Consider the following 25,075-nt stretch of genomic DNA (forward strand, 5'->3'; position numbering starts at 1 on the left):
CCACAGTACTCTACCAGGCAGATCCCTGAAGAGGCCAAAGCCTGCTCTCCTGAAGACCAGGGTAGCAAGCTTGCTGTGCTCGTCCTCACTGGCCCAAGGATCTTCAACTGCATTTTCTTTAGAATTCATTGATGTGCCTGCAATTTAGAGCAGACTTCTCAGCATATTCTATAGTTCTATATAGTTTATTGTGTTTAATTATTCTAAAGTTTTAGACTTATAGAATAAAAGTAGATTTTTAAAATTCTATTTTTAATACATAGAGAAATACTTTTTTATGACTTTCAAATTCTCCAGAATAATTCAAACAAATTACTGTTATCTTTTGATTTGGATCTTCAGCTAATGGTCATAGATTTTTACATTAAGAAAATATATTTTTAACTGTCAACCTTACTAAAGTAAACAACACTGAAATCAATAAAATAGTTTTGAACTGTCTCAGTAAGGCTGAATTAAGAACAGACTTTTGGAAGCTGGGATAGCTCTTGGTACGGTGCTAATAGGATGGTCACAAGTAGCGCAGATGTAAGAATGGCCAAGTGTATCCTAATATCTGTTTTACAAAGGGAAGTTATAAACTTTCCATTCTGATCCCTTGCATGCTGTTGCAGAGTTTCCTTAGTGTTAAAAGTTCTCATAGTATCTCACCCAAATCTGGTTGCTACAATCGAAACTTTCTACTTCTATTACTCTCCACAGTAATGTTGGAGAAGGATTTATTTTCTTCTGCATTTTGTCAGGTTTTGATTGACTGCAGGACTGTTGCCATGTTCCATCAGTCGTCTTTTCTTCAGGCAAAAGGAGGATATGTTTTAAAGACTTCTGATTGCTCTTGTTGTTTCCCAAATATTCATACCTTCCTGGCAGCAGAATAGCAGAAGTCAGTCATAGTATACCTGCAGCTTTGCAAATATTAAATAGAGGAGAAAGGTGATTTCACAGTGCAGGCTTTACCTTCTGCACTCTAATCTGCTGCTTGTCTGTTGTCCTGTGTTGAACCTGCAAGGTTTTATACCCTGCAGACAATGCTGAAGAACAGTCCTTACTTGTTCTCTAGCCTGTGAAAATTTTATTTCCTTCATATTTTCTCTGAAATTCATCTGTTTTGATTGTTCCCTCCACCCCCCCTCTGGTCTTATTTACCATTTTGGTCTAAAGTTTCACTCTTTAACTTGCACATGCTCCTTGTAGTTTCACATTTGCATGGGTAGTAAACTTTCCTTATTGCCCAAATCATTAATAAAACATTGGATAGAAGCAGGTCCAGGACAAACTCTTGCAGAACATCAATCCTTTTTGACAATGAATGTTAACATCTTGTTCCTGAGTTCAGTTACCAGATCCCTCTTGGATTAATCTAACAATCTTTTCATCAACACCATGCTCCTTACCTTGCTTATGAGAATGTCAGGTACAGGTATTGCTTCTCTCCAGTCTTCAATGCCTGTCACCTTTCCTTCAAATAAAATTATTTTTATATAGTTTCCTCATGACAAATCCAGATTGATTACAGTTCATCCCAAAAACTCCCAGATGGTGACAGATTCAGATAGAGGAGATCTCTAGGACACTGAAAGTTTAACCAGACCAGTGTACAATTTTAATATCTCCTGTTTTTTTGAGTTTTCTTTCCCCACCCTGTTCTTTCAAGTTTAGTACTAATTCAGTCTTCAACAGTTCTATCCTGCCTGTTTTCAAGGAAGTTTCAAAAAAAAAAACCCCAAAATCAAACTCAGAATATAAAAAAAGTCTAGTGGCTGGAATTTTATCTTGAGCCTAAATAATTCCCATGTCCTAGCATGAACTGCATGGAGTTATCATTGTTATATATCCTTGCTGGTAGCAGCCATTTTAGTAGCCTTGGAGCTGTTCTGAGCAACAGTCCTTCTATGCTTTCTTCTCTTCTGCTCTGTGAAGTATTGATTATTTAAAGTTTAGGTTCATTAAACATTTTAGTCAGAATTTATTCTACCTTTAAAAGGGGAAAAGTGCCTTTATCTCTGAACAGAATTTCCCTGGAACATTCCTCCTTCTCAGCTGCTCCACAAACTAGTTTAAAATAAAACAAATCACAGGAACAAAAACTTTAAGAGTTCTAAAGAATTGAAAAAGAGTAATCTTTAGTTTCTGTGTAGGTTTTCCTCCAATCATCTGGATTTGCCTATCTGGGGGGAAAAAAGGAAAAGCCAGGAGGGCTGTTGGGGAGAAACAGGCAAATGGGCAAGGTTCAGTACTGGCTGGTACTTGTCTTTGCTATGGATATGCACATCCAAAGCTTTTTATTACTAACCACAGATTCAGGGAAGCATTCAAGGTTGTTTTATGAAGAAGAGTGATTTCAAAGTTAAAGCAATAAATTCTTCACATCTCCAGCTGACAACTTTTTCCTAGAAATTTAGTGCCTGAAATAGGACAGTGTTCCAGATGAGACCCAAGCAAAGCTGTGTAGGAAAGAAAGATTTCTTTCCTGTATCTTCCAGGCTGTTACTTTTATGTTTACATCCCTGGTGTATAAACTTGTGTTGATGTATGTTTTTTGCCATGCAATACAAACTAAACAACTCCCCCTTCAACTTCATTCTCTGCTGTTTGCAGTCAACCCCTCTAAAGCAGAAGGGATGCATTCCCTCCCACCTCCTGTGTAGTGTGTGTTCAGCTTACAGCCAGACCTGGACGGGAAATGCCACATTCTGTTGTACTGAATAGGCTACTAACATTAGGCCATTAACATTGGGCTTTCAGGCATCACAGCAATGCCCTTATTCTGTGATAATGATCATTATTATACAGGTAAGTGGGTTTTTTCATATGCCTTGCTCTTGGTAGGCTAAGAAAGAACCTGGCCTCATGTGAATATTAATAGTTTTATGTGAAATTTATGAAGAAACAAAACATTTCTGACTTTTTTAGTGGCAGTGATTTTTATTCTTTTTAAATGAATCTTTCGTAGTTACCTTTCTTGCCCCAAGGATTTCTTCCAGCAGGATTTTAGTATCAAAGTACTAATAGCTGGACTTTTTTGTTTGGTTTGGGATTATTTAGATTTTGGTTGGTTGTTTTGTTTTTGTTTTTTTTAAGGTAAAATATACATCTATGTTTCTAAAATTACCTTGAGGGGGTTTTTATAATACTGATTGTTATTTTAAGGAAACTGAGAATTTTCATATACAATTGTTTTAAGTATAAACGTGTAGATTTTATGACTGGTAGATGAATTTACTTAACAGAAATTGAGAATAATGTCACCAGAAAAACATGCATTGAATACCCTTCTGCATCTTGTTATTGACTGCTAATGATTCTGCTTTTTTGCATTTTTTTTTCCTATAAAAGTCAACTTACTGCTGCATGGAGAGTGCAGAACACTTAAGGCATTAAAATCTCACTTGGATAGCATGTTGCGATTTTAATGATTCCGTGACTTAATTATGGAGACAGTCCTTTGGGAATGAGGCAAAGATGGCCATTTCAACATAGGAAAAAGAATTATGAATAATTAAAAAATCTAATTAAATGAGTTTCTTATGCTGGAGTGGGTTGGAGATTTCTTTTTTGCTTTTATATTTTCGTTTCAAATGTTTCCTTAAAGGTTAAGAAATTGTGTGTTTACTGGCAGGGACTAGTGTCTTCACTGAAAATTCTGCACTTAGTTCAGCTAAAGTGGGAAGTGTGCAATGAAAGTCAGAATGAGTAAATATGTCCTCTGTACTTGCTGAGGTAGCCTTGGTCCAGCACTCAAATGTGGCAGTGATCTGGGAGAAACTGCCTTGTGAGCTCACATGTACCTGTTCTCCTTGTCTTAGGAATACTGCATGTTAGTAGCAGATTTCTTTATGTATCTGAATAGTTCAGGGAAATTAAAAAGGAAAAAACCACCTACCCTACAAACAAGCAAAGGAGCTGTTTTTCTTCCTTTCTCATAATTTCTGCATTTTTGCACCACGGAAGTTAAACAAAATGTTATACAGCTGGAAGTCTTGGGGCGACTGGGAAATGCTGGCAACTTCAAAGAGTCTTTCTTGTGACCTTTGCAGATGGGCCCTTTGTTACACTTGCTCAGTAACTTTTTATTTCAAAATAAAACAAGTAAGCTGCTCATAATGTGCCGAGCTTGGCAACAGAAAATATGCAGGCACTAGGTCACTCAGTGCAGCTCCCTACTGTTGGCAGTGGATGGGGGCAATAATCCATTTCAGAAGGTGATAAAGTGCTACCTTTGTCCAAAGTTGAAAGTACTTTTCCTTTTGGGGCTGTGTTGTGGTAGGGAAGGTTAAACGATATTTTCGTGATGACAGTATCTTGCTAAAGCAGAGAGGCAGAGGCCTGCTACCCCTGGGTACATACTGTGCAGTCATTTACGGAAAGTATGACTTGGTCAAAATTCCTTTTAGCCTGAAGTATATGTTTCTGACTCAAACGTAACAAAAATCAAAGAATACTAATTAAAGGGTATTGGAAAGTGACCTACTAACTACAGGCAAACATCTATTTGTTACTGATGCCATCCCACTCTGTTTGGTAGCTTCATTTGCTTAAGCACATTTACTTCCTGGCACCTTTGCAGGTTCTGCAGTGGTTTTTAATAAAAGCTTTTTGTGTAGCTTTTATTATTATGAGACAGCTACTGCTCCAAAAAAGAGACAGCAGGCGGGGGGACTTGATGCTGAGAAACTTGAAATACCACAAAGACATTTTCTGCTGCTGTTTTGGGTTATTTTTAAACCACTCTGAGACAGGGAGTTTTCCATCTGAGATGAGCAGGGAATAACTTATGTCTGTTTGGGGACTGGATGACCTGGCAGAGGAGCTTCTGAGAGCCACCTCCTTGGTAACTGGTTCCTTATATTGGAGGAAACCCCAGTTTGGGCTCGGTGTTCAGTGAGTGTGTGAGCATATTGCTTTCGTGTGTTGGAGCAGAAGTAAACAGATACAGCAGTGATAATTGACCACTCAGGGTGAAGTTTGTAGATGAATCATAAAATTCCAATGAATGGCATTTTACATTTCTTTTTATCTAAGCTCCCCAGGATGGAATTGATCCTCCTATCATATCAGAGACAGCGTTCAAATTCTGCATGTGGGAGTGCAGAACTGATGCCAAACCTGCTTTTGCACTTATTCCTATATATATAGGGGTATCTTTTCCTGTCTCTGTTGGTGTCATTTGCAGACACGTCTAACAAAATTTCCAGATCAAAACTCAGTTTGGTGCCCTGTAGCACCATTCCACTGACCTCCTGGTTGCCCTACTGTGGCTTGCAGTAGCTAGTGGGCATGGTGAACCAGGCAGAGAGAAATGATGAAAGTAGGAATCTGAGGCAAGTTAATATTCTGAATATACAGTTTCAGAACACCATTGAGTAGTTCCCAGTGAGGGTTGAAAACTATGTCACAGTGATCTAGTGTCAGTTTGGGATATAAGTTCTACCCCTTAAGATGTGTGAAACCAGTTTAATGCCATTTCCTAGTGATCTACTGATATTCTGCATGGGAGTTTCAGTCCAGGCTGTAGTGTGGTGTTTGAATTGCAGGGAAAAAATGGAGAAAAATAATTTTTTAAAAGTGCATGCTTGTTGCACATTCAGTGGTTCCAAGTAAATATAGGGTTTAGCAGTATTATTCTTGGCAGAGGACAAATTGGAAGAAAGTTTTTGGCGTGTTTGCTCCACAACAATTTAGAGGTTTGCAGTGGTTTGTAAAGATTTCCTGAAATTTTTGTCTTTACATGTATGTTCCACAAAGATGCATAAACTTTTCTAATTGGTGTAACAATGTGTCAGTATGGAAAATCAGAGATAGATTGGCCCTTGTCAGGTCCAAAGGAGGCTGCCCAGGTCCTGGCAGAGAAAAATTTCAGGAAATCTTTACAAACCACTACATTCCATCCCTTCACTTTGTGAAACACATCCAAAAATTATTATCAAAATTTTATTAAATGTACAACTTCTACTTAAAACAATAAAAACTACTAAATTAAATGGAGGGAAAAATTTCTTACACCTACCTCCACCCCTAGGCATTTCACCATAATTACACCATATATTTTCTATCATCAGTCTACTTAACCTTATGACTTATTACATGCTTTGCCTATTTTCCTCAATCTTTATCTCACAGCTTTCATCAATTGCCTGCATTCTCCACCAAAAGATGCCACGGTTTTGGTTCAACCGGGTGGAAACACCAATTTGTGCAGTGGTTTTGGTTTGCCAATTTCGCCAATTTGAGATTTCCCGGCCAACGCATCAATTTATGTTGTGGATTTAGTGTTGGCCAAATTGCCAGTGCACCTACAAGAATTATTTACTCATTTCCTGCTAAGATCCTAGTGCAGCCCAGTGTGGCTGCTGAAAAGACTCTAACTCCCGGCCGCAGCCGGGAAAAATCACATAACCAACCGTCTGCAGGTCTGGGCAAGGTATTAACTCTTTCACTGACCAGAATGAGGCTTGCAGACACTTTGTTCTCCCTGCTGAGGGAAAGAAAAGGACCACACAGAAACAGCATGAAAACACCAAGGTCAGACAAAAGGAAGAGTCAGGTCCCAGATGAGGGAAGGAGGAGAGTCATGGACTGAAATTTCTCTTTTTTAAGCTATGGAAAAGAGACTCTTGTTTCCCTACAGAGGATTATAGGGTGGGTGAATGTTTTATATGAGCAGAGGCATTGATGCTAGAGTAAGCAGATATTGGAGTGGCTATGATCCTGTAAGTTTTAACAGAGAGGAGATGAAACTCCCTTCTGGCCCCCAGGGAGGAAGAAAGACCTCTGTTTTCAAAGGTGAAGAGAGTTTTTGTTTGAACTGTTATAATCCTTAAAGTGTGCCCCCTAAATTGATATGGTTCTCAATAATGATTGTGGGAAAACTGTTTGTCGATGAAGGGATTTTTACAGTGATCAGATTTCCATTCTCCTGGGCGGCAGTGGGAAAGAAGAGAAGTTTTGGGGGGAGGAGAAGTATTCTAAAAGTTTTTTTTCTGAGTTTTATTCTTTTTTTTTTCCTTATAGTTTCTAGTAATAAAGTTTTTCTTTGTACCATTTAAAGTTGAGCCTTCCTACTAACCCTATCTCACAGCAGGAAATTAGTAAATCATTCTAGTGGGTGCAATTTGGCCAACGCTTAATCAATGACATAAATTAATACGTTGGTCAGTAAATCCCAAATTGGCAAAATTGGCAAACCAAAACCGCTACACAGTTATATATATATTTTTCTTATTAGTGTTCCTTGCACTGGATACATTTCCTGGGCTGCTTGACAGTTCCATCCGCAATCCCCTACAAAATCTATCTTGCAATTAGTGTGCCTCTATAAATAAGATACATCAGTACCTTTTCCTTAGTTGGTTATGAGTTGGAGATGAAATTCTTTACACCATCTTTTCAGAAGAGTTAATTTGTCACTGTGAGATACCTTTCTTTGTGTAGGCCTCAAACAAAATCACCCTGTTTTTAAAGTCAGGATTGTTCATCTCCAGTCCTGGGTGCTCTTCAGTCCTCTGAATTCCTTTCTCCTCTGCTGGTGCATGATCACATTGTTTCCCTCTCCCAACCATGCATGCATGGTGGCCTGGGACAGCTGAAGATTTATTTCCCCGTTTCCCGTGCACCAGAAGCCATGGGCTGAGTGAACCTTAAGTCAGCTTTTGAACTGTCCAGATTTAGAGTGCAAGTCTTGAGGGCGAACAAAAACCAGCGTAGTAATACGGAACAAATCTAGGCCACAGTGACATGTCTGAACAAGTCCAGGCCATGGTCTATGTCATATGCACCAGCCAAACTATATTTAGCTGTTTTTCTCCATATTTTGCTGCCTAGTTATTTTTCTGTATATTTTGCTGTTTCTTCACACACTTAGTTATTTTTCTTTATATTTCTTAGTTTAGACCAATGTTAATAACAGGTGCATAAGATGAGCCATTTTTAAGTGTTTCTCTGTAACTTAAGACCCTTCAAGGCCACTAAAACATAAATTGTGCTAAATCAAGAAAGAAGAAGCTTAGAAACAGAATACTGAAATTAAAAGACCCAAGATAAAAGTAAGCAACAAAGTTCTAAACAGTGACCAATCATCGTACCTGAAGGGCCAGTGCATAGCGCGTAAACTGCATAGAAGCACCAATCAAGAAATGCATGATCATGTGGACAGTAGTCTTAAAATGTATAATTAGAGCTAAAAAGTAAACAATAAATCAACTTCTACATAATCATATTTATTTGCTATCCAAAAGTCCTGTTCTCTCCCAAAACCTGTAGAAGTTTTCTTTAAAAGTCATGCCTCCAGCTTGAAGTTAAAATTCACAAACATGTCAGCCATCCTCATACTATGAGTAAGCTGGACCACAGGAGGTGTAATTTCATCAGTTAAGCCAAAATGTGTCATCCTTGGACAGAGAAATAGTAATTTTGCACTTCATTCTACGAGCTCAAAAGCGGCTGCTGCTTTGATCTTGTTTCAGCTCAGAAGGCAGGTGATGTGTCTGGAGAGGGCTTAGTGAAAAGCATATTCCATGATTGTTTTCTGTGTGGGTGTTTCAGAGAGCATTTAAGGGTTTTTGGGATGTTTGGTTCAGTTTTAGTTTTTGTTGTTGTGGTTGTTTGTTTAGGTGTGAGTTTTTCTTTGGTTGTTTTTGTTTTTACAATTGTTATCATTTCTACTTAAATTTCCAGCAGGAAATTTAAGAAGTGTCATTTAAGAAGTAGTAAGCCTCTGGCCTTTATCACTGCATCCCTGAATTTGTGTCATTTCCAAAGCACTTTTATGCTCTTGTGCCCTAGAGAAGTTAAATAAGAAACAGAAAATAATTAAGTACAATTCCAAATTTTATACTGTAAATTCAAAGAAGGTAAGGGGTTAGAAGGTAAGGGTTTAGTAAAAGTGGTATATAAAATGCATATTTAAGTATTTTCCTGCTCTTTAGATTAGTGCATGCATTCCTTTCTGACTGTCACGTCTCCCCAGTTTCTTTGGGATTGTTATTACCAAAATAGAATTCTGCTAGAAGAAGTGGGTGATGAGAGAAACACAGTGCAACAACACAGAAGAGCCAAACAAGCCTTAACATTTCTCATTTTCCATTAATTTACTACTTGGTGACCTTGATCTTCTGCATGTTTGGAGATGAGTCCATCCTATCCTGGACATCAAATGTGCGAACAGGAGCTAAAAAGTAAAACTAGATGCTAAATAAGTTTATAGTCCTGTTTGGTTTTGTTTGTTTGATCTTGAGACACAAGGCCTGCTAGTCTAACTAATAAGCAAATGAATCTTAAAAGACTCATTAGAGAGTATTTTATGGTGAACCCATTTTCACAAATAATTTGTTTTATTCTTTCTAATTTCTTCTGCCTAGTTTTCTCCCCAAATGTTATTTTCATGAATGTTTTTTTTTATTTCTAGTAAGTCTTGTTCTTCTTTTTTTACCCCTTTTCATTTCCATTGCTTTACTCATCATGATCCAAAGCAGGGCAATGATGGCATTTGTTCTGCACCAGAAAACTCAGAAATAAAGAATTTAAGAACAACCTAATAAGAATTTGGTTTGCTTCTCTCCATGTGTTTTCCTTTCCTTTACTCTCTGCTATTTCTAGTCCACCTATAGTGCTCTTTTTGTCTTTGGGAAAATGTAACATACTTTGTTTGCCAGTAAAATTTGTCATAGTGACCTTCTAGCACTGTGTGTGATTAGAAGCCTTTTTGGATCCATAGTGTTCTGAGAAGTAAATGTTGAACATTTCTATGGTGCTCCATCTTGCCTAAAACCCCTCAGATTTTCATAAATATATTTTTTGGCATTTTCTCAGTAAGCCAGTATTTTAATGAGTGCCTTTTTTAATTTTAATGCTGTATAATTAAAAAAAAAACTGTAAAGTGATAGTACTATCTTTGCTCCATAAGCTTCTGACCAATTGATGAATTAGCACAAGTAATTAGATTGTGAACACCTATGAATTTTTGTGTTTATTCCCAAATCCATCTCAATGTTATATGCTAATGCTGTTTTGCAGTCTCTTGAATCTAGTTTTAACAGTGGTACTAGCATCTTAAGCTAAACCAAATGACACACTTTCAAGTTAATAAAATCACTTCCAGCTAAGTAGACATTATCCTTGTACTAACAGAAAGTGCAAATTTCCCATTGTTCAAGTAAGATACAGTTTATCATTCTTTATCAGGACCCTATGGGTTGTGCTGAAACACCCATTGGCATTTCATTAACTTTGTAATTAAGGGTGAAATCAAATAGCTTAATTATTTTACTGAAGACTGAAAAGAAGCACTTGATGAAGATTTCCAGCACCCAATTCCCTTGAAGTGAGTTATGACATATCTGGCATGAAAACTTTCACACTTATCCAGCTTTCATCTGGCAGTGCCCTATCACCTTGCAGTGAATGGTGCCAGCTCACCAAAAGCAGGAGTTATACATGCACAGTCGCTTTTCCACAGGAGTCTGAATCCTTTACTCACGCTTTTCTTGTAACCTCTTTTCTGTTGGAGACTATCCCAGCCTACAAGCTATACAAAATCTCCCTAGTTAGTATCTCTCCAGCTATAAAGGATCCTTTTTTTTCTTATGTTGATTTTTTTTTTTTTTTAATCATAGCTAAAAGATAATTTCTCAAGACCGTAGCTTGAAAAGGCATTTTCTGTTTCTGAAATCTAATTCTGGAGAAGTTTGGACTGTGGAGTTCAAGCAGGGATTGTAATCCACATAATAAAAACATCTGCATGTTATGTCCAACTGATTAATTAGCTGAAAAGATCCTTGGGATGAAGCATTCTTGGCTGACAGATAAAATCCTCCAATTTATGCATATCTCAAGGGATTGGGTGAGTTCACGTATTATCCTCATTTCATAGCATTTATTCTCATTAATAAAAGCTTGGGCTGCTTTCTACCTGCATAGAAAGCAACCTGTGCATAAGGTGGCATTTGAGCGTTAAGGCTGGATATGTGCATATTATTCTCTTTGCTAGCATTTTTAAAAGTATGCTTCAAGTATTTTAAAGACTAACACTTGATAATGCATCATTTGTATTTTCATTTAATGAGGTTATTTAGGCATAAATTACAGGCTTGTATGGTTAAAAGGCTTATAGGACGTCACAGGATTAACCAGCAAGTGGTGAATGACAGCAGCATTCACTTCAGCTGTGGCTCGAATAAAGTTGGTTTCCTAAGGCAAAGACTGATGAGCCTTTCAAATACAGATGGAAATGTGCTGGGAATAAGAGGGATCCAAGTCTATTGAATTTTGTTGAATCCATTTTCAGTTCTGGTTCTGCTTTATTTTCTAAGTGCTTCCATGATAACTGCGTTCTGTCAGACAGGGGAACTAATGTCAACTTTATTTTACGGAGAAAGATCTGAGCTTCCAAGAGGAAAAGTGCCAAGGTCATGCAGGCAGCTTGTAGGCTGTAAAGTAAAGCTTTGGGTGCTTTTTCTTTGCCTTTTTTATTTTAATAGGCACAATGTAGTCTTCCATTTCCCAGCAAAACTTGTGGTCACCGTCCTTCTTGAGGTACCTTCTTCAGCCCCCATAAATCAGCAGTATGGCCAGCTCCTTTCTCTGGTAGGGCTCCTGTTCTAGAGCAGAGTCTCCTCACTGCTGCCCTGGGCTTCCTTGAAGAGCTGGGCCAAAATCCAGGTGCCTGCCTGAGCATGGCATTTGACAGCTTGCAGTGGTGCCTTGCAGTTCAAAGCATGCTCTGGGCGTCCTTGGGGTGTACTCTTTTGAAATGTATTTATTCAAGTCTCCATAGAACATAGGGAAGTGGGAGGTTACTGCTTCTGGTTCAAAACCAGGCATTGCCCAAGTGCAGCATTCCTCTTCCCACAGCTTTCCAAAGGCAGCAATATATGAGGCTTCAGAAATCTTCCAGTTGTGGAGGGGGGAGTATGGGGAATCACATGGTGGTGTATAGGTGCAGGAGCTTTGCTTGCACACAGAAACCATGTTTTTACTGCATCAGAAAAAAAAATCCCTAAGGTCACACAATTGTGGCCTCCATCCTTGAGCATTTCTTGAAAATTACTCCAAAATAAACAACTTTTTAAACTTGTTTTGTTAGTTTCTGAACAGGAGACAAACAGTGCACTATGTGCTGCCCTTTGGGCAACATACGATGTGTTCAAAGTAGTTTCTGTCTTGGAGATTTAAAAAATTATTTTTCTTTTAGTCATATTATGTGAAAAGTATGTTGCTTGCTGGGCCTTAGCAACCAGAATTCAAATAATGTTTCTCAAGTTCAGGGGAAGAATATTTACTAATGTGTGAGACATCTCTGGATTTTATGTTGCCCTGAGAAAATTGAGACTGATTTGGCTAATTGCACTTCAAATTTAAATTTAACTTAATTTTTACTACAGAATCTGGTTTTTTCTTTCTGGGAAGATGCTAGTACTATGTAAAATACACTGGTTTCACTTGGAGAGACACTTGGGCTTTATCTGAAAGAAATCAGACTGCCTTAAAACGCTAATCTTTATTACAGTGAAGCATGCTGCTAGGAATACTGGGAAAGGTTAAAAAACAGCAGTCTTGAGGCAAGCTGCTGATTGTTCATATTTGTGCAGAAAAAATATGGTTCCTTATTTACTAGATGCTTGCTCTGTGTTCATCCTAGTAAAAGATCCTCCTGCAGGCCTTAATACTGCTGCTATTTTACCTCCCATAATGAATATTCAAAAGCTGCAGTCATTGAGGACTCAGGTGGCAAAAATAGTAAGATGATTGAAGCAAGCCTTGACATAAAAGCCTAAAAGTGCATTTTCAACTACATGGAAATAGTGCTGATTTCCCTTTCTGACCACGTAAATGAACAGTGCCAGAAAATCTCCCATGAATTAAATGCCTGTTTCACACACCACTGTGATTGCATCTTTCTTTCTGTATGATGTGTTGTAATAAGTATGTTTAAAAAAAAAAAAGGAAAAAAATACAACAGGGCTTTCTGTAATCCTCTCTCACAAAATGTATTGGAATTGAAAAATCATTATAAAGGACACACTGTTAAGATATGGCAATGCATGCATTGTTTTCTACATAATGCAGTCAGAGTCTCCATGGTAAAAAGAAATTTTTATTTTATTTTTTTTGTCACTATCAGCAGTTAACCTAAAGTAGGAGCTGCTCCATTTCATTGTAGGTTAAATGGCTTACTATACAAAACTAGCTGAGAGACGAACAACGCTAACACTGCATTTTTTTCATAGGTTTTAAAAACATGCTTGAAGATCAGTGAAGAAAAAACAGTGCAGCATATGTTATTGTTCTGGATTTTTTTTTAATAGAAAGCGCTTCTTTTCAGCATTCCCCCTTCAGTGGAGTCACTTAGACACTTCCAGCTGGTGGCAGGGGATACAGCCATAATACAGCTTTCTCTGTCCCAGCTGTCTTTTTCATTACGTTAAATGCATTACGATGGCTGCACTGTTTTACGAAGGTTCAGGTGCAGAAAGGTATAGGAAGAAATCTGCAACTATGTGTTTTTGTAGTGACTGCAAGCTTCTGCGAGATCTCTGAATCCTGAATGTGTTCCTGGCTCTGGTCACAGATCTCCTTCCAATCACTGGAACATTTGCTGTAAGGGCTGGCTAAAGGTGCCCGAGGAAATCACCTTTTACAAGGGAGCATTGTTGTAAAGGATTTTTAATGCATTATGGCTCACGCAGCATCACAGTTAAAGAAAAACAGGGATTTAGAAATAAATGCTGAGGAAGAAACTGAGAAAAAAAGAAAACACAGGAAAAGATCCCGGGATCGGAAGAAAAAGGTATCTAGAACTGTGCCAAATTCTGAACAGGAATTCTTTTGTTTTAATTTTCTTATCTTGCAATTGAAGTATTAAAAGCTTGTTCTTTCCTTTAACTTGGTAGCTGTTGGGGTAATTTGTTAACATTGTAAAATATCATTTGTAACCACAGCTGTGGGGTTTGCAAAGCAATTGAATGTTTAATTGGATATTAGTTGATTGCAGTGATGATGCAGAAGGTGTGCATTCATTTCCCACTTATCTTACTGTGATATGCAAACTGTCTGTGAGTTGAAAATAGTTTGTAACCATCATGTGAGGTTTAATGCTGAGCTTTCTCGTAGGTTTAATAGCAAAGCATAGCATGATAGTTTAGTCTTACATGCAGGTACTTAAAAGGGTTGTGTGTAGAAACAGATATTTTTTCTTTGTGTTCGGACTATGTCACATGTTTGGCTTCTGAAACATCCATTTTTGGGATAATGTTACAGAAATAATGTGTTTCAGTGTTTCTATTTTTTCTTAACGGTTAGCTGTTTTACAGAATTGAGCTGTAACAGTCTGCTATTAGCAACTTTCTTTTGTTAGGAAAATACATGGCTGAGATTTACAGAGCCTGGTTTTTCTCTGCTGTAGATTCGGCTTGGCTGCAGAAAACCCTTCAGCAAACTAGGATCTGAAAAATTCAGTAGGTACTGCATTGCTCATTGTTCAGGTCAGGAGCCTCCTTGTGAATCCAGGCTTACTGTTTCTCTCTAAGGTATAAAGCAAAATAGTTACGGTTTGTAGCATAATGACAGATAAAGAGGCCAGCTACTTTGGCAGCTCTGAGGATGTGTCCCTATAAATGACACCTTGTACTCTGCTCCATAGAAATAAGGCCCTGCCGTGATTTCTTGTCTTTGGCTGTATTTTATGATAATTTTTTCAAGAACATATCAAGGAGCCAGTTGCCTTGGCAGAAACCTGGGCATGTAGTATTTCTGTGTGCCTTTGTGAAATCCCCCTAAGGGGGGGACTGGATAATCTTCATATGCTCAGAGAAGCGGTGCATGTGCTTCCTAAATGACATGTAGATTTCCTCTAACATATGTGCATCTTTTGGTTGGGTGAGAGTCAGCATTTTTTCCTGCCCTTTTCTCTTTTTTCTCTGCCATGGCAGTACTATACATAATGAAAAGCACTGAGAAACCCACTGCCTTCTGTTCTAGTGAGCACGTTAGGAGACTCTTAACATGCTGCAGTACATTTGCTGCAGCCATCTACACTGTGGGTATTTTTTCCTGTGTGAATGTATAGACCTTCTGAATCATCTTCCAGGATAAAGGACAGTATGAAGATAAGTTTCTGCCTTTGAAGTGAATTTTGAGGTGCTGCTGTTTGAAACCAGCCTGAAATAGTAGTATTTTTCTTGTCTGCTGTTTAGGTTATGTGCAGATTTGTAATGTTGCTGTCAGGATGGGTTTCCCCCAGGTGAAAATGACCATAGCAGTAAGGAATTAATTATAGGAGCTGTCCCCTCAGCCCATATTTGCCTATGGCTTGTGAGGTAAACTGTATGGTCTCTCAGCTGAATCTACTCATGCTGCAGGAAGCCCACGTTGTACTTGATGTGCTCAAGTTTAACAATAGCATGCCCAACCAGATCTATGCACTTTCTTTGTGTAAGGGAGCTTCCTCACAGCTCAGTATTAGAACAATATAGAAGGGATATGGCAGTGAGAGGCTCTTGATTCAGTGAGGTGAGACAATTGCTTTCTGGACAAAAATGCTTTATTGTTTATACAACACTGCTGTACAGAAGAAATCTCTTAGCAACCAGAGTGGCACATGGATATATATCTGCCTATTAATCTCAAATATATGGATTTCTTTCAGTGTTTTATTTCTGCATCTTATGAAAGAGAGAAAACTGAGAGCTTTTGCTCCACCAAAAGCTTTTTTGGGGTTCTCCCCACCGCCTCCCCCCCCCCTCCCCCATTGTATCATACTGGAATTTGGTAGCTTATTCCAGTTTCTTTCTGAGTTTCCTTACAACTCTGCATATTCAGGACAGGTAGAGGCCTTCTCTAGTAGGAGAATGGAACAAAACCCAGCAATTGCTTCGCTTAACTTTCATACATTGGGCATCATTCTCATATCAAAGACATGGTTTTGTTATCCAGTACATAGGGCGTAGGAAGTCAAATAATTGTGGTTTGCCATTTTGTGCTTTCCTGACTATTTAAAACATTTTCCCCCCAAATTTTCCACTATGAGTAGTGAGTCACTTCTTGTTCCTCTGCACCACCCACAAGCAAGCAGCACTCGGGGATTTTTTTGTTGATCACATGATACTGCACAAAGCTTACCCTTTGCTTAAGCAGCATGCAGAAATATCCCTTAGAGTCTTCCAATCACATTGAAACAACAAAAAATGCTAATGTTTCTGGATGATTTATACAGTAAAGAGCCCAAGGCAACCAATGGTTGGAAAGTAAGGCTGGTGAGACCAGCCAGTGTCTTAGTCTTGTATGATACTAGCAACAGTCATGCTGATTTATGTTTCTGTTTAGTTGGAGGGTGGCAATCTGAGGGTAATATTTCACTGCTTTTGACTGGTTAAGCAATTTTCAGTGTAATGACATTCCTGTGAAGGCTTCCTTCAAGACTTGTATGAGAGAAATTACCTTTTTGAAAACACACAAAACAAAAACCTGTGTTATGCCTCATCCCATTTTATTTCAAGGTGAGATATTTTCGAATTGCTGTGCTTAGCTCTGTAGGGAGGCTGTGTTTCTGTGCCCTATGGCCCCACCACACTCTTCCAGTTTGCTTGCATTCAGGACATTCCAGGCCTTTGGTGAAGCTCCTGAGAGGTTCAGAGCTTACCCGGCATAAATCAGGCAAGAGAAAGGGACAGGGCCAGCAGATGAAGGGTCTGCATTATATGGGTTTCCCATTTATTCTGTTCAAGTTTGTATTACAGCTTCATACAGTTCTGCCTCTGGATGGTTGTGCAGTGTCCTACACTGAAAATAGTTTGAGTACATTCAAGGGCAGACCTGAGACTTTAATGGTATCACAGAACAAGCCAAACCACTCTTAAAAATAAGTGATTGATAGTTGCCAGTGCAGCTCTGTCATGCATAGTTTGGTTTGTAAAAATTATAAATTGTTTATCCTGTAATAATGTCTGGACAGAAATTGGTTGCTTAGTCAGTGCCTTTCCTAAAATAAAGGTGAAATCTCTGAAGGGTTTTTGTATTCTCTGTTCAGTATATATCAGAAAAGAAGGACAAGTCTTGGCACACAGTCAATGATTTATGTTTTATGCAATATTTAGTAGGACTGAAGCGATTTCCATTTGTGTGTGTGCTCAGGAGCTCTTGTGTTCTTTGGGAACACAGAATAATTTGATCATAATGCAAAGCCTGGCTGCTGCTGTTCGTGAGCTGATAAAGGCTGTTGCTGTTGCCTCTGCTGCTGCAAACTTGTGGGCAGCAGGAAAAGTAATTGATGTCAGTGTCACAAATCCTGCTAATTTCCTCATAAGGCTCACGGTGTTTGAAGGTTTTACTTAATTCTCAGGTATGCTGGAAAAATTCGCCTTGCAATTTCCTAAGGAAATAAATGGAAATGCTGTGTCAGGAACGATCAGCCTGTAGGTGTTGCAGCTGCTCCTGTGGCTTTGAGGAGCTTGTGCATCTTCTGGGCTGAGCTCTGCTGCCTGCTCCAAGGGCCTGTGAGAGATGTCTTGGGCTGCCCAGTGTAGCAGAGCTGGGAGCACCTCCCAGGGGCAGTGGCACCCCAGGAGGGCATTATCATATCCTCACTGGGAGACTCCCACTTTTTCCTTTCCCCTCAGCTCTCTTGGGGCTGGCAAATGTTTTGCAGATCTCAGCCATGTGAAGGTTTTAGTACCAATGTTAATTTTCTTATGCAAACAAGTCTACCAGTTACCAGGTAAAGCTTTAAACTCAGATAATAAGTAAAAATCCCCATACTTTTTTTTTTTTTTTAAGTGATTTTATTATTTTCAAACGAATCTTGATTAGAGATCTGTTTCCTGGCTTGAATGTTATAGAATTTAGGTTGAGTACAAGTGTTTGTTCTTTCACGCATTTATGTTAAAGCACAAAGCAGGCAGATGTTGCTCTAACATCTGGGAACGTGTCCTAGGGTAAGTGAAAAGATTGTGTAGATTAAGGGTCTGAAAGAAAAATTGATAAGTCAGTGATCTTTTCTGAGTGTGAGAAGAATTTCAGTCATATCCTTGATTTTGGACATGATACTCTGTCAGAGGCAGATCTAATGAAATAGAAATGTATTTCTGATAGATGTTTAGGGGCACTGGTGGATGGGATATCTACTAACAATGCTGAATTCTTACCAGCATGGAGCTTGGTGGTGAAAGATTGTTTCTATTCAGCTGGAAAAACAATTCCTTCGTTGAAGATGACCCCTAAAGGAATGAAACTACTATTCCATTGTATTGTTTGGGAACACTACAGCATCATTTGAAGTGGGCACTGCTCAGTGGTACTTTATTGTTTATAAAGAAAAAAAAAAAAAAAAATTGTGCTGTTGCTATTTTATTTAGCCAGGTTTAGAACATTTACCTTTTCCTTTTCACCTTCTTGATGCCCTGGGGTTGTGCTGTCACAAGTGATGGCCATTAGTCACTATGCAAGTGTCAGTTTGGGTTATAACCTGTGTTGTGCCAAATGCTCCCAGCTTGTGGTGAGAGGGGATGGGATGGGCTGGAGGAGGGAGGACCAACAATGGGCAGCCTCATTGTTAGAGGAAGGTAGCTCCATGGCTGGATTTACAGCTGGACTCTCAGGCAGTGTAAATCAATACTATTGCTACTGCCTCGTTGGTATTAACACAGTCTTTTATCCTTCTGGTTCTTCCACTCAGGCTGGGTTGCTTTTTTGGTGGGCTTTGTGGTTTATTTTATTGAGAGCTGAGGGGAGGGAAAAATGGGATGCTCTTGAAAGCAAAAGAAAATTCAAAGATGCTTAATGAGCAGTTATTTAAGAAGAAAAAAATTATTCTATTATTATGAGTGCATGAATATTTAACCCTGTGCCAAAAGTCAAAACTGTTAATTTCAAGCTCCTAACTTGTCTGAATCGATGGCTTCAGTGTAAGTGATAAGCATATTTTGATTACCTTGAGCCAAAATACTTGTCTACTGCTGAAACTGACTGAGCACCTGCTAAAATTGAGTGTTAGACTCAGACCTAGTTGGACTGGAACAGGGAACTGGGAGGAGGAGGTGGGTTGAAAACTAGGATCTTGGTGGATGTGATGGAGCATGTGTGGATGGAGGAAAGAAACAGAGAAAAAATAAAGTGTGAGTTGTAAGTTGTATTAAAAAGAAAAATTGTACAAAGCCTGATGTATTGTCACAGTGATTTGCCAGAAGTTCAGACAATAAAAGGCTGGGTTTGCTGCTATTCAGAAATCTGTGCAGCTGTTTAGGCCAATGTTAGGGTCGTATCAGGGATTTTCTGGCTGAGGAGTGGGACTAGCACAGAGCTGCCTTCTGAGGGCAGAGCAGGAGGTCTCCAGGCTTTGATGGGCTCCAGTGCTCCTGTCCCATTGAAAACTTAGGCCTTTTAGCAGTCTATAAAATGATCCCTTTCTGTTAGACTGGGATGTGCTGGGGGGGCACTTCAGGTGAGGAGCTCAACAGAGAGGGCACAGCTGTCCCATGTTAATCCTCACTTCAGTTACCTAACTCAGGCTATACCCCTGTATTTTAAAGCCAAAATTACAGGTGCCTTTAGAGGATAATTCAGTGTGTGTGAGGCAAGTTATAGGAATGCCCTTGTTTTCAAGGTACTGAGTATTCTCCAGCCTTGCGGCTTCTGCATATCTCTGATATCTCTGGTGGATTTTTGGGTTCACATAACACTTCAAAAAAATATTTTTCATGTGTTTGTTGCCTGGTGAGATATTTTTATGGAGTTCTGCTTGGTTGGCCAGCGCTCTACAGGGTGAATAATTACTGACCACCACGGAAGAGATCAGCTTGTCTTTTTATTTTGTACAGAGATCACTATGTGGCAAATTGGAAGGGAAATTCAGCATGATATTTCATTAGTATTTATTCAAGGAAGAGTAATGTGGAAGGGAGAACTAGACTGATATAAGAAGATTGTCCTCTTAATTGAAAAGAAAATTCACTCTGGGATCTATTTTATTTTTTTAAAAAATCATAATTTTGCTAATAAGCTGAAAGCTATGACAATTTAGTAATATGAATTTGCCGCATAGAAGATTTATTGCACTGAGATTTACAAAAGCAGTTGCCTTTTGTATTGTGAACTAAAATTTTGTTTTGCCTTCTTAGTTGCAGAAAGACACAAGATATGTTGTACTTCATAGTTGCCTTCACCTGAAAACTTTAGACAACTTCTTATGATTTTGTTTTAAAAACCTGAATTATGTATTTTACCCAACATTTTGCTTGTTCAACAGTGTTCTATTCACAGTTTTTAGTGGAATTCAGCCAAATGCTGTGACATCACAGTTTATTTAGCAATTTTAAATCTCAGTTTGAAAATTCATTTCAGTATCTTTTATTTTTTCGTTGAAAAATCATTCAGAATTAGAAAAGTACAAGACAGAAGGGTTCACTTATGTTTCTGATACCCTAGTCTGTATTTATCCATTTGAAACCAATGGGATTTTATGAAAGGAGTTACATCTTGATAAAAATAGTGGTAACCATGTCCTGTGTTAGCACTCTGATTGCTAATGAGTGCAAGTGGGAAATGGAGGTCTGTACCTTAATAGGTATCCACTGCCCTGCCATGGCAAGTTGCCCAGACACAAGGTCTCAATTTATTACATGTGTGCTACGTGACATTTCACAGAGCCTGCTGGAGCTACCTCAACATCGTCTCTACCAGTGGCATTAAGCCTGATGTCTCTGGTCACCCCATCTCTATCAGGAGCTGATCAGTCTCCTGGTTGTGCTTGGTGCTCCACCTGTTAAATTCACGATTTAAAACACAAAGAAAAACCCCACTGTGATCTTCTTGTCACTTGCTTCCCTTGTGAAGAGAGAGACACCTGGTTTAGTGGAAGGTGTCCCTGCCCATGGCAGGGACGTTAGAACTGGGTGATATTTATTGTATTTCTAACCCAAGCCATTCTGTGATTCTATGAATTGCATTCATCTATGACACACTCATTTGTAATACCCCTATAAGTACAAATGCATAGATGGGATGAGTGTAGTATGCCAATTGTTTGTATTTTTGAAAGTGGTGAAGTATATATGCTTTTTCTATTAAATCCTGTCAAGTTAGCTCTGAGCTACAGGCCTGTCCTTAACCCTCTGGCCACTGCCTCTTGAATAAGATGCTCTTAAGTATCCAGGCTCTGCTGGAGAAAGAGAGGATAGTCAGAGGAGACAGTTGAATTGTGAGTGCCAGGAAAGGATTTCCTGGAGCTGCTGAAGTGGCTGTTTTTGAGTTACTGTGTTTTCAAAGCAGATCCTTGAACTCTGGTAACAAATCCAAGCCTTGCATGATTCCCTAACAGTGAGGAGAAACCACAGGTTGTAACACAAATACCCCTCTGCACTAACGATGATCTAATCTATCAGGCTGGGGATGGTGCTCTGGTACACAGCTGCTTGTGTGGCATCCTTTTTGCTGTCATCAGCCTGAGTACCAATCCTGCTGCCCTGTACAAGTACAGGATTTACACACAGCAAAACATCTGTAATCTATGGCATGGGTTTATGTGTGTGCAGGGCAGAAGCTGGTGAGGGAGCTGGGGGTCAGGGACTTCGACTCCACCTGTGTGTTTTGCAGCACCAGATCCATAGCCCTGAGTTAGGCATCTCCAGAGTGTCCCTGCTTCCCACAATGTCTCCTTCTGTGTTAGGGACCCACTTACCCTGGGAGAGGTGGCGTGGTGCTGCAAGGGGTTTAATTCCAAGGAAGTGTGTTCCTTTTACAGTGGCTTCAGGAAAGCCTGGCTCAGCCCAGCGCTAGAGCTGTTGGCCAGGCTTAGTCCATAGGGAGAAGCTGTCCACAAAGTTATTAACGGTTTTCAGAAGTGCTGTGGCTGTATATGAATATTTTGTTTCTTCATATCTGTAATTTACAGTGTGATTCTGTTCCATTGATGTAATTGATTTGTAAAGGAATTATAAATCCTGTTTTTAATGAATGGACAATTTGAAAAGAATAAGTTGTTAAATCAAAAAGTTTAATGGTCCTTTAAAACTTGTTTATTTTCCTTTAAGATTCTTCAAATTAAAGTATCACCAACTGTGGAGACCAAAGGAATTCCCAACTAGGGAATGCAGCCCCTGTTCTGTTCCCTGAGTCAACCCTGTGCCCTCTCCCAGCCTTTCGGTCACTCCCACCCTAATTCCCTGTTGGTCCTCTGCTCTGGCCCTTCCCTTGTGGTACCCCCGTGTCACCTGATAATTGGTCCCTGATGCTCTCCCCTCCCTGCTTATCCCATGTACTTCAGCCTGGACCCCCTGAGCCCTTTGCCTTTGTTCCCCTAACGCTGGACAATGCTAAGTGGTGGCTGAAATAAACATCTCTGTAAAACCCTGCAAAGGCCTTTCCTGCTCATTCACCCCAAGCAACATCTTAGATGCAACAACCAACAATTTCTGCGTCACATTCTGAATTCACAAAGCTCAGAACAATTCACAAGTTAGTGTGGCTGTTAACATCTAACCTTGCAGTTAGAGCACTGTGGTTTGTTCTAAAGAGCTTTCCTTAAAGGCAGTGTATTAAAGAGAAACCATGTGACATGGTCCTGCATGTACCCTCTAATAAAGGCTACTTTTACCTGCTCTGTTTGCTCTCGTTAGAAGCTACAGTTACAGAACTCATTTTCTGTTCAGCGCATTGGTTCATTTTCTGGTGAATTGTAAATGTCAGGATGCAGAATAACTCCATCATTGACTTCCTTTAGTTAAACAAGATTTTCACAGTTAGCTGGGCCGTCGTCCTTCCCTGTGTTCTTTCCAGATGGGTGAACCTGAGGACATGGTCCCAGGCGTTCTCTGGGAACTCACAGAAAGCAACGTTGTGCAATATCCGTTAGATAGGTGTTCCTTCTGCTCCCCAACATGAATTTATGGAGCATTTTGCTAACAGAAGGCAAAGGTGGAACTGAGGCACTCAGTGTAGTTAGCTACAGTCACTTTTCCAGTGTTGACTCAGAGTGTCTTATAAATACAGGCATTCAGAGCTTTAGATGAAATTCCTTCATAGGTTGAATAATTTTATTTTCTCCCACACAGCTTTTTTTCTTTCTCCCATAATTGCATTACCACTTCTTCTGGACCCTACTAGGGTATCTCTGAAATTGCAATCATTTCCCTTTCATTAATCACTGGTTTAATGGTGAGCATTTGCAACCATCCCAACAGCTGAATATACCATTGGCCCATGAGGAAATAGAGGTGTCTGAGTGTTCTCAGCAACCTGTTCTCCTGCTCCCTTGAATTTGTATGTATCTGGCATTCACCTCTGGTGCTGAGGCCAATGTTTTCGTGCTCAGACTATAGGAAGAATGAATGCAGATATTATTCACAGATAGACTGCTGGCTAGATCTGAAGCACAGGTGAACAAGCCAAGCCAGGGTGCTCGCTATGCCCGAGGGGATAGATCTCCCCAGAGGAGAGAGATGTGGACTGCGTACCTCATGGTGCAGCAAGTCAGAAAAGAAGCTCAGTCTGTGTGTGAGTAAATGCAGCATTTTCCTGAAGTACTGAGGAAGCCTTTCTCAAAACAGGCCTTTTATTTTTTTTGGCCAGGCAGTAGCAAACAGTATATTCTAGAGGGTGGCTATGGACCACTTCTCCAACACAACATAATTTCTCCAAAATTATGAAAAGTTAAAACATTGCATAGTGAAATATTGCTGAGAAGTTTCTTCTATTACATTTTTACCATCTAAGCAGAAAAAAACATCTTCAAGGAGAATTGGTGAACACACTGTATACCTGCAGTCCTAGTTTTTCTTGCCACTTGATTTAATATAAAACCACCACCACTTTGAAGATGCTAAACATCAAAATTCTGATAACTAAAGACTGCTGTTTTTCTACCAGTCTGAAAAGATTAAAAAGATGTTGAGAGGAAAACATGTCTCATGACAGTGGATGCACAATCAAAGTTTCTAAGTAGGGCAGCCTGAGGAGCAGCCAACGCTTTTTAACAGTTACGGGAAAGTGTATGTTTTTTGATGTTCCTATCTGATATCTTTCTTTATACCTTTTTTTGTACTATCAGACTGTCTGTTTATGCTCAAAGAAGGCTTAATAAATGTTTTGCACACTCAGCACACACTGCCCACATGAAAGAAGAAGAGTATGCAAACTTCCAAGTCATCTAAGCAACAAACAAAGATTAGGGGGTTCACCACTGGCTCTTCCAGATTGATCTTAAACAATTTATTTAATTGCTGGGGTTTGTGTCCATAAAATGTCTCCATGTTTTTGTTCTTGTGCATTTTAATGATCTCTTTTCAAATGTCAAGCACTGGCTATTTTTCTGTTCTTGATATAGAATGTATTTTGCATGTCTTGCATACAGTTCATGGCTACAAAATGACCTCAGAGATGCTGAGTGCTGTCCTGCTGTGTGACCTATTGGCTATGTCTACAGCTCTCAGGAGCATTTTTGCTGGTGTCTTACCATAATTCTGGAGGAGAATTATATTTTTTTAAAGAATTTTGTGCTTTTTGAAAAGCTTTTGGTGGAGAGGAAACATGCATGGTAACAGTTCTAATTATGGTTCTTGGTATTCAGTATAAATATCCAATTTACTGGTTTTTAGATTAATTTTTTTAATATTATACCAAGTCTTTGATTAAAGACTGTTTTAGAAGGACTGATCATATTAGATAAGTTGCAGATAGAAACCTATATTGTTTATGAAGCTTTTGTAAAGCTCTTTAGAATTTTTTCTGTTTCCCACCCAATATACAGCGAAGTTATTCAAATCCTGGTTTTAGAAGTGCATGGGTTTAATCTAAAACAGCCAAATGTAGTGTATTTTATAATATTCTATGTATCTTCTTGTTGGCCTACATTCTTGTTATCCTTGAAGCTAAACTCACTGAATTGTGGTCAAGTCAGAGGTCCAATTAGCAGAACCACTGAACATATGCAATAAATTCAGCTTGAAAAGCCACATGCACAATCTGCCTTGGGTTGGAAAGCCAAGAGATGCTGTGACCAAACAAGATCCGCAGGGAAGCTGTTCAGAATTGTAGCCCTTTGTTCCCAACAGCAAAACTGCCCCTTTCTCCTTGTTTACAACCAAAGGCAAAT

The 25,075-nt window shown here is 39.2% G+C and overlaps 1 protein-coding gene across 3 annotated transcripts in view; it reads left to right on the forward strand.

Moving 5' to 3' along the window:
- Nucleotides 1-25,075, forward strand: part of ANK3 (ankyrin 3) — a 308,301-nt gene that overhangs the window by 100,738 nt on the left and 182,488 nt on the right. Inside the window, exon 1 of one of the 3 annotated variants that reach the window (XM_056494942.1) lies at nucleotides 13,399-13,783. The exons of the other annotated variants lie outside the window; for them this stretch is intronic. Within the exon in view, the coding sequence (XP_056350917.1) occupies nucleotides 13,670-13,783 (114 nt within the window). The 5' untranslated portion in view covers nucleotides 13,399-13,669. Of the gene's footprint in view, nucleotides 1-13,398; nucleotides 13,784-25,075 lie in introns of those variants that run through there. 3 annotated transcript variants of the gene reach the window in all.

This window comes from Oenanthe melanoleuca, chromosome 6 (assembly GCF_029582105.1).
Source record: "Oenanthe melanoleuca isolate GR-GAL-2019-014 chromosome 6, OMel1.0, whole genome shotgun sequence".
Classification (NCBI taxonomy): domain Eukaryota; kingdom Metazoa; phylum Chordata; class Aves; order Passeriformes; family Muscicapidae; genus Oenanthe; species Oenanthe melanoleuca.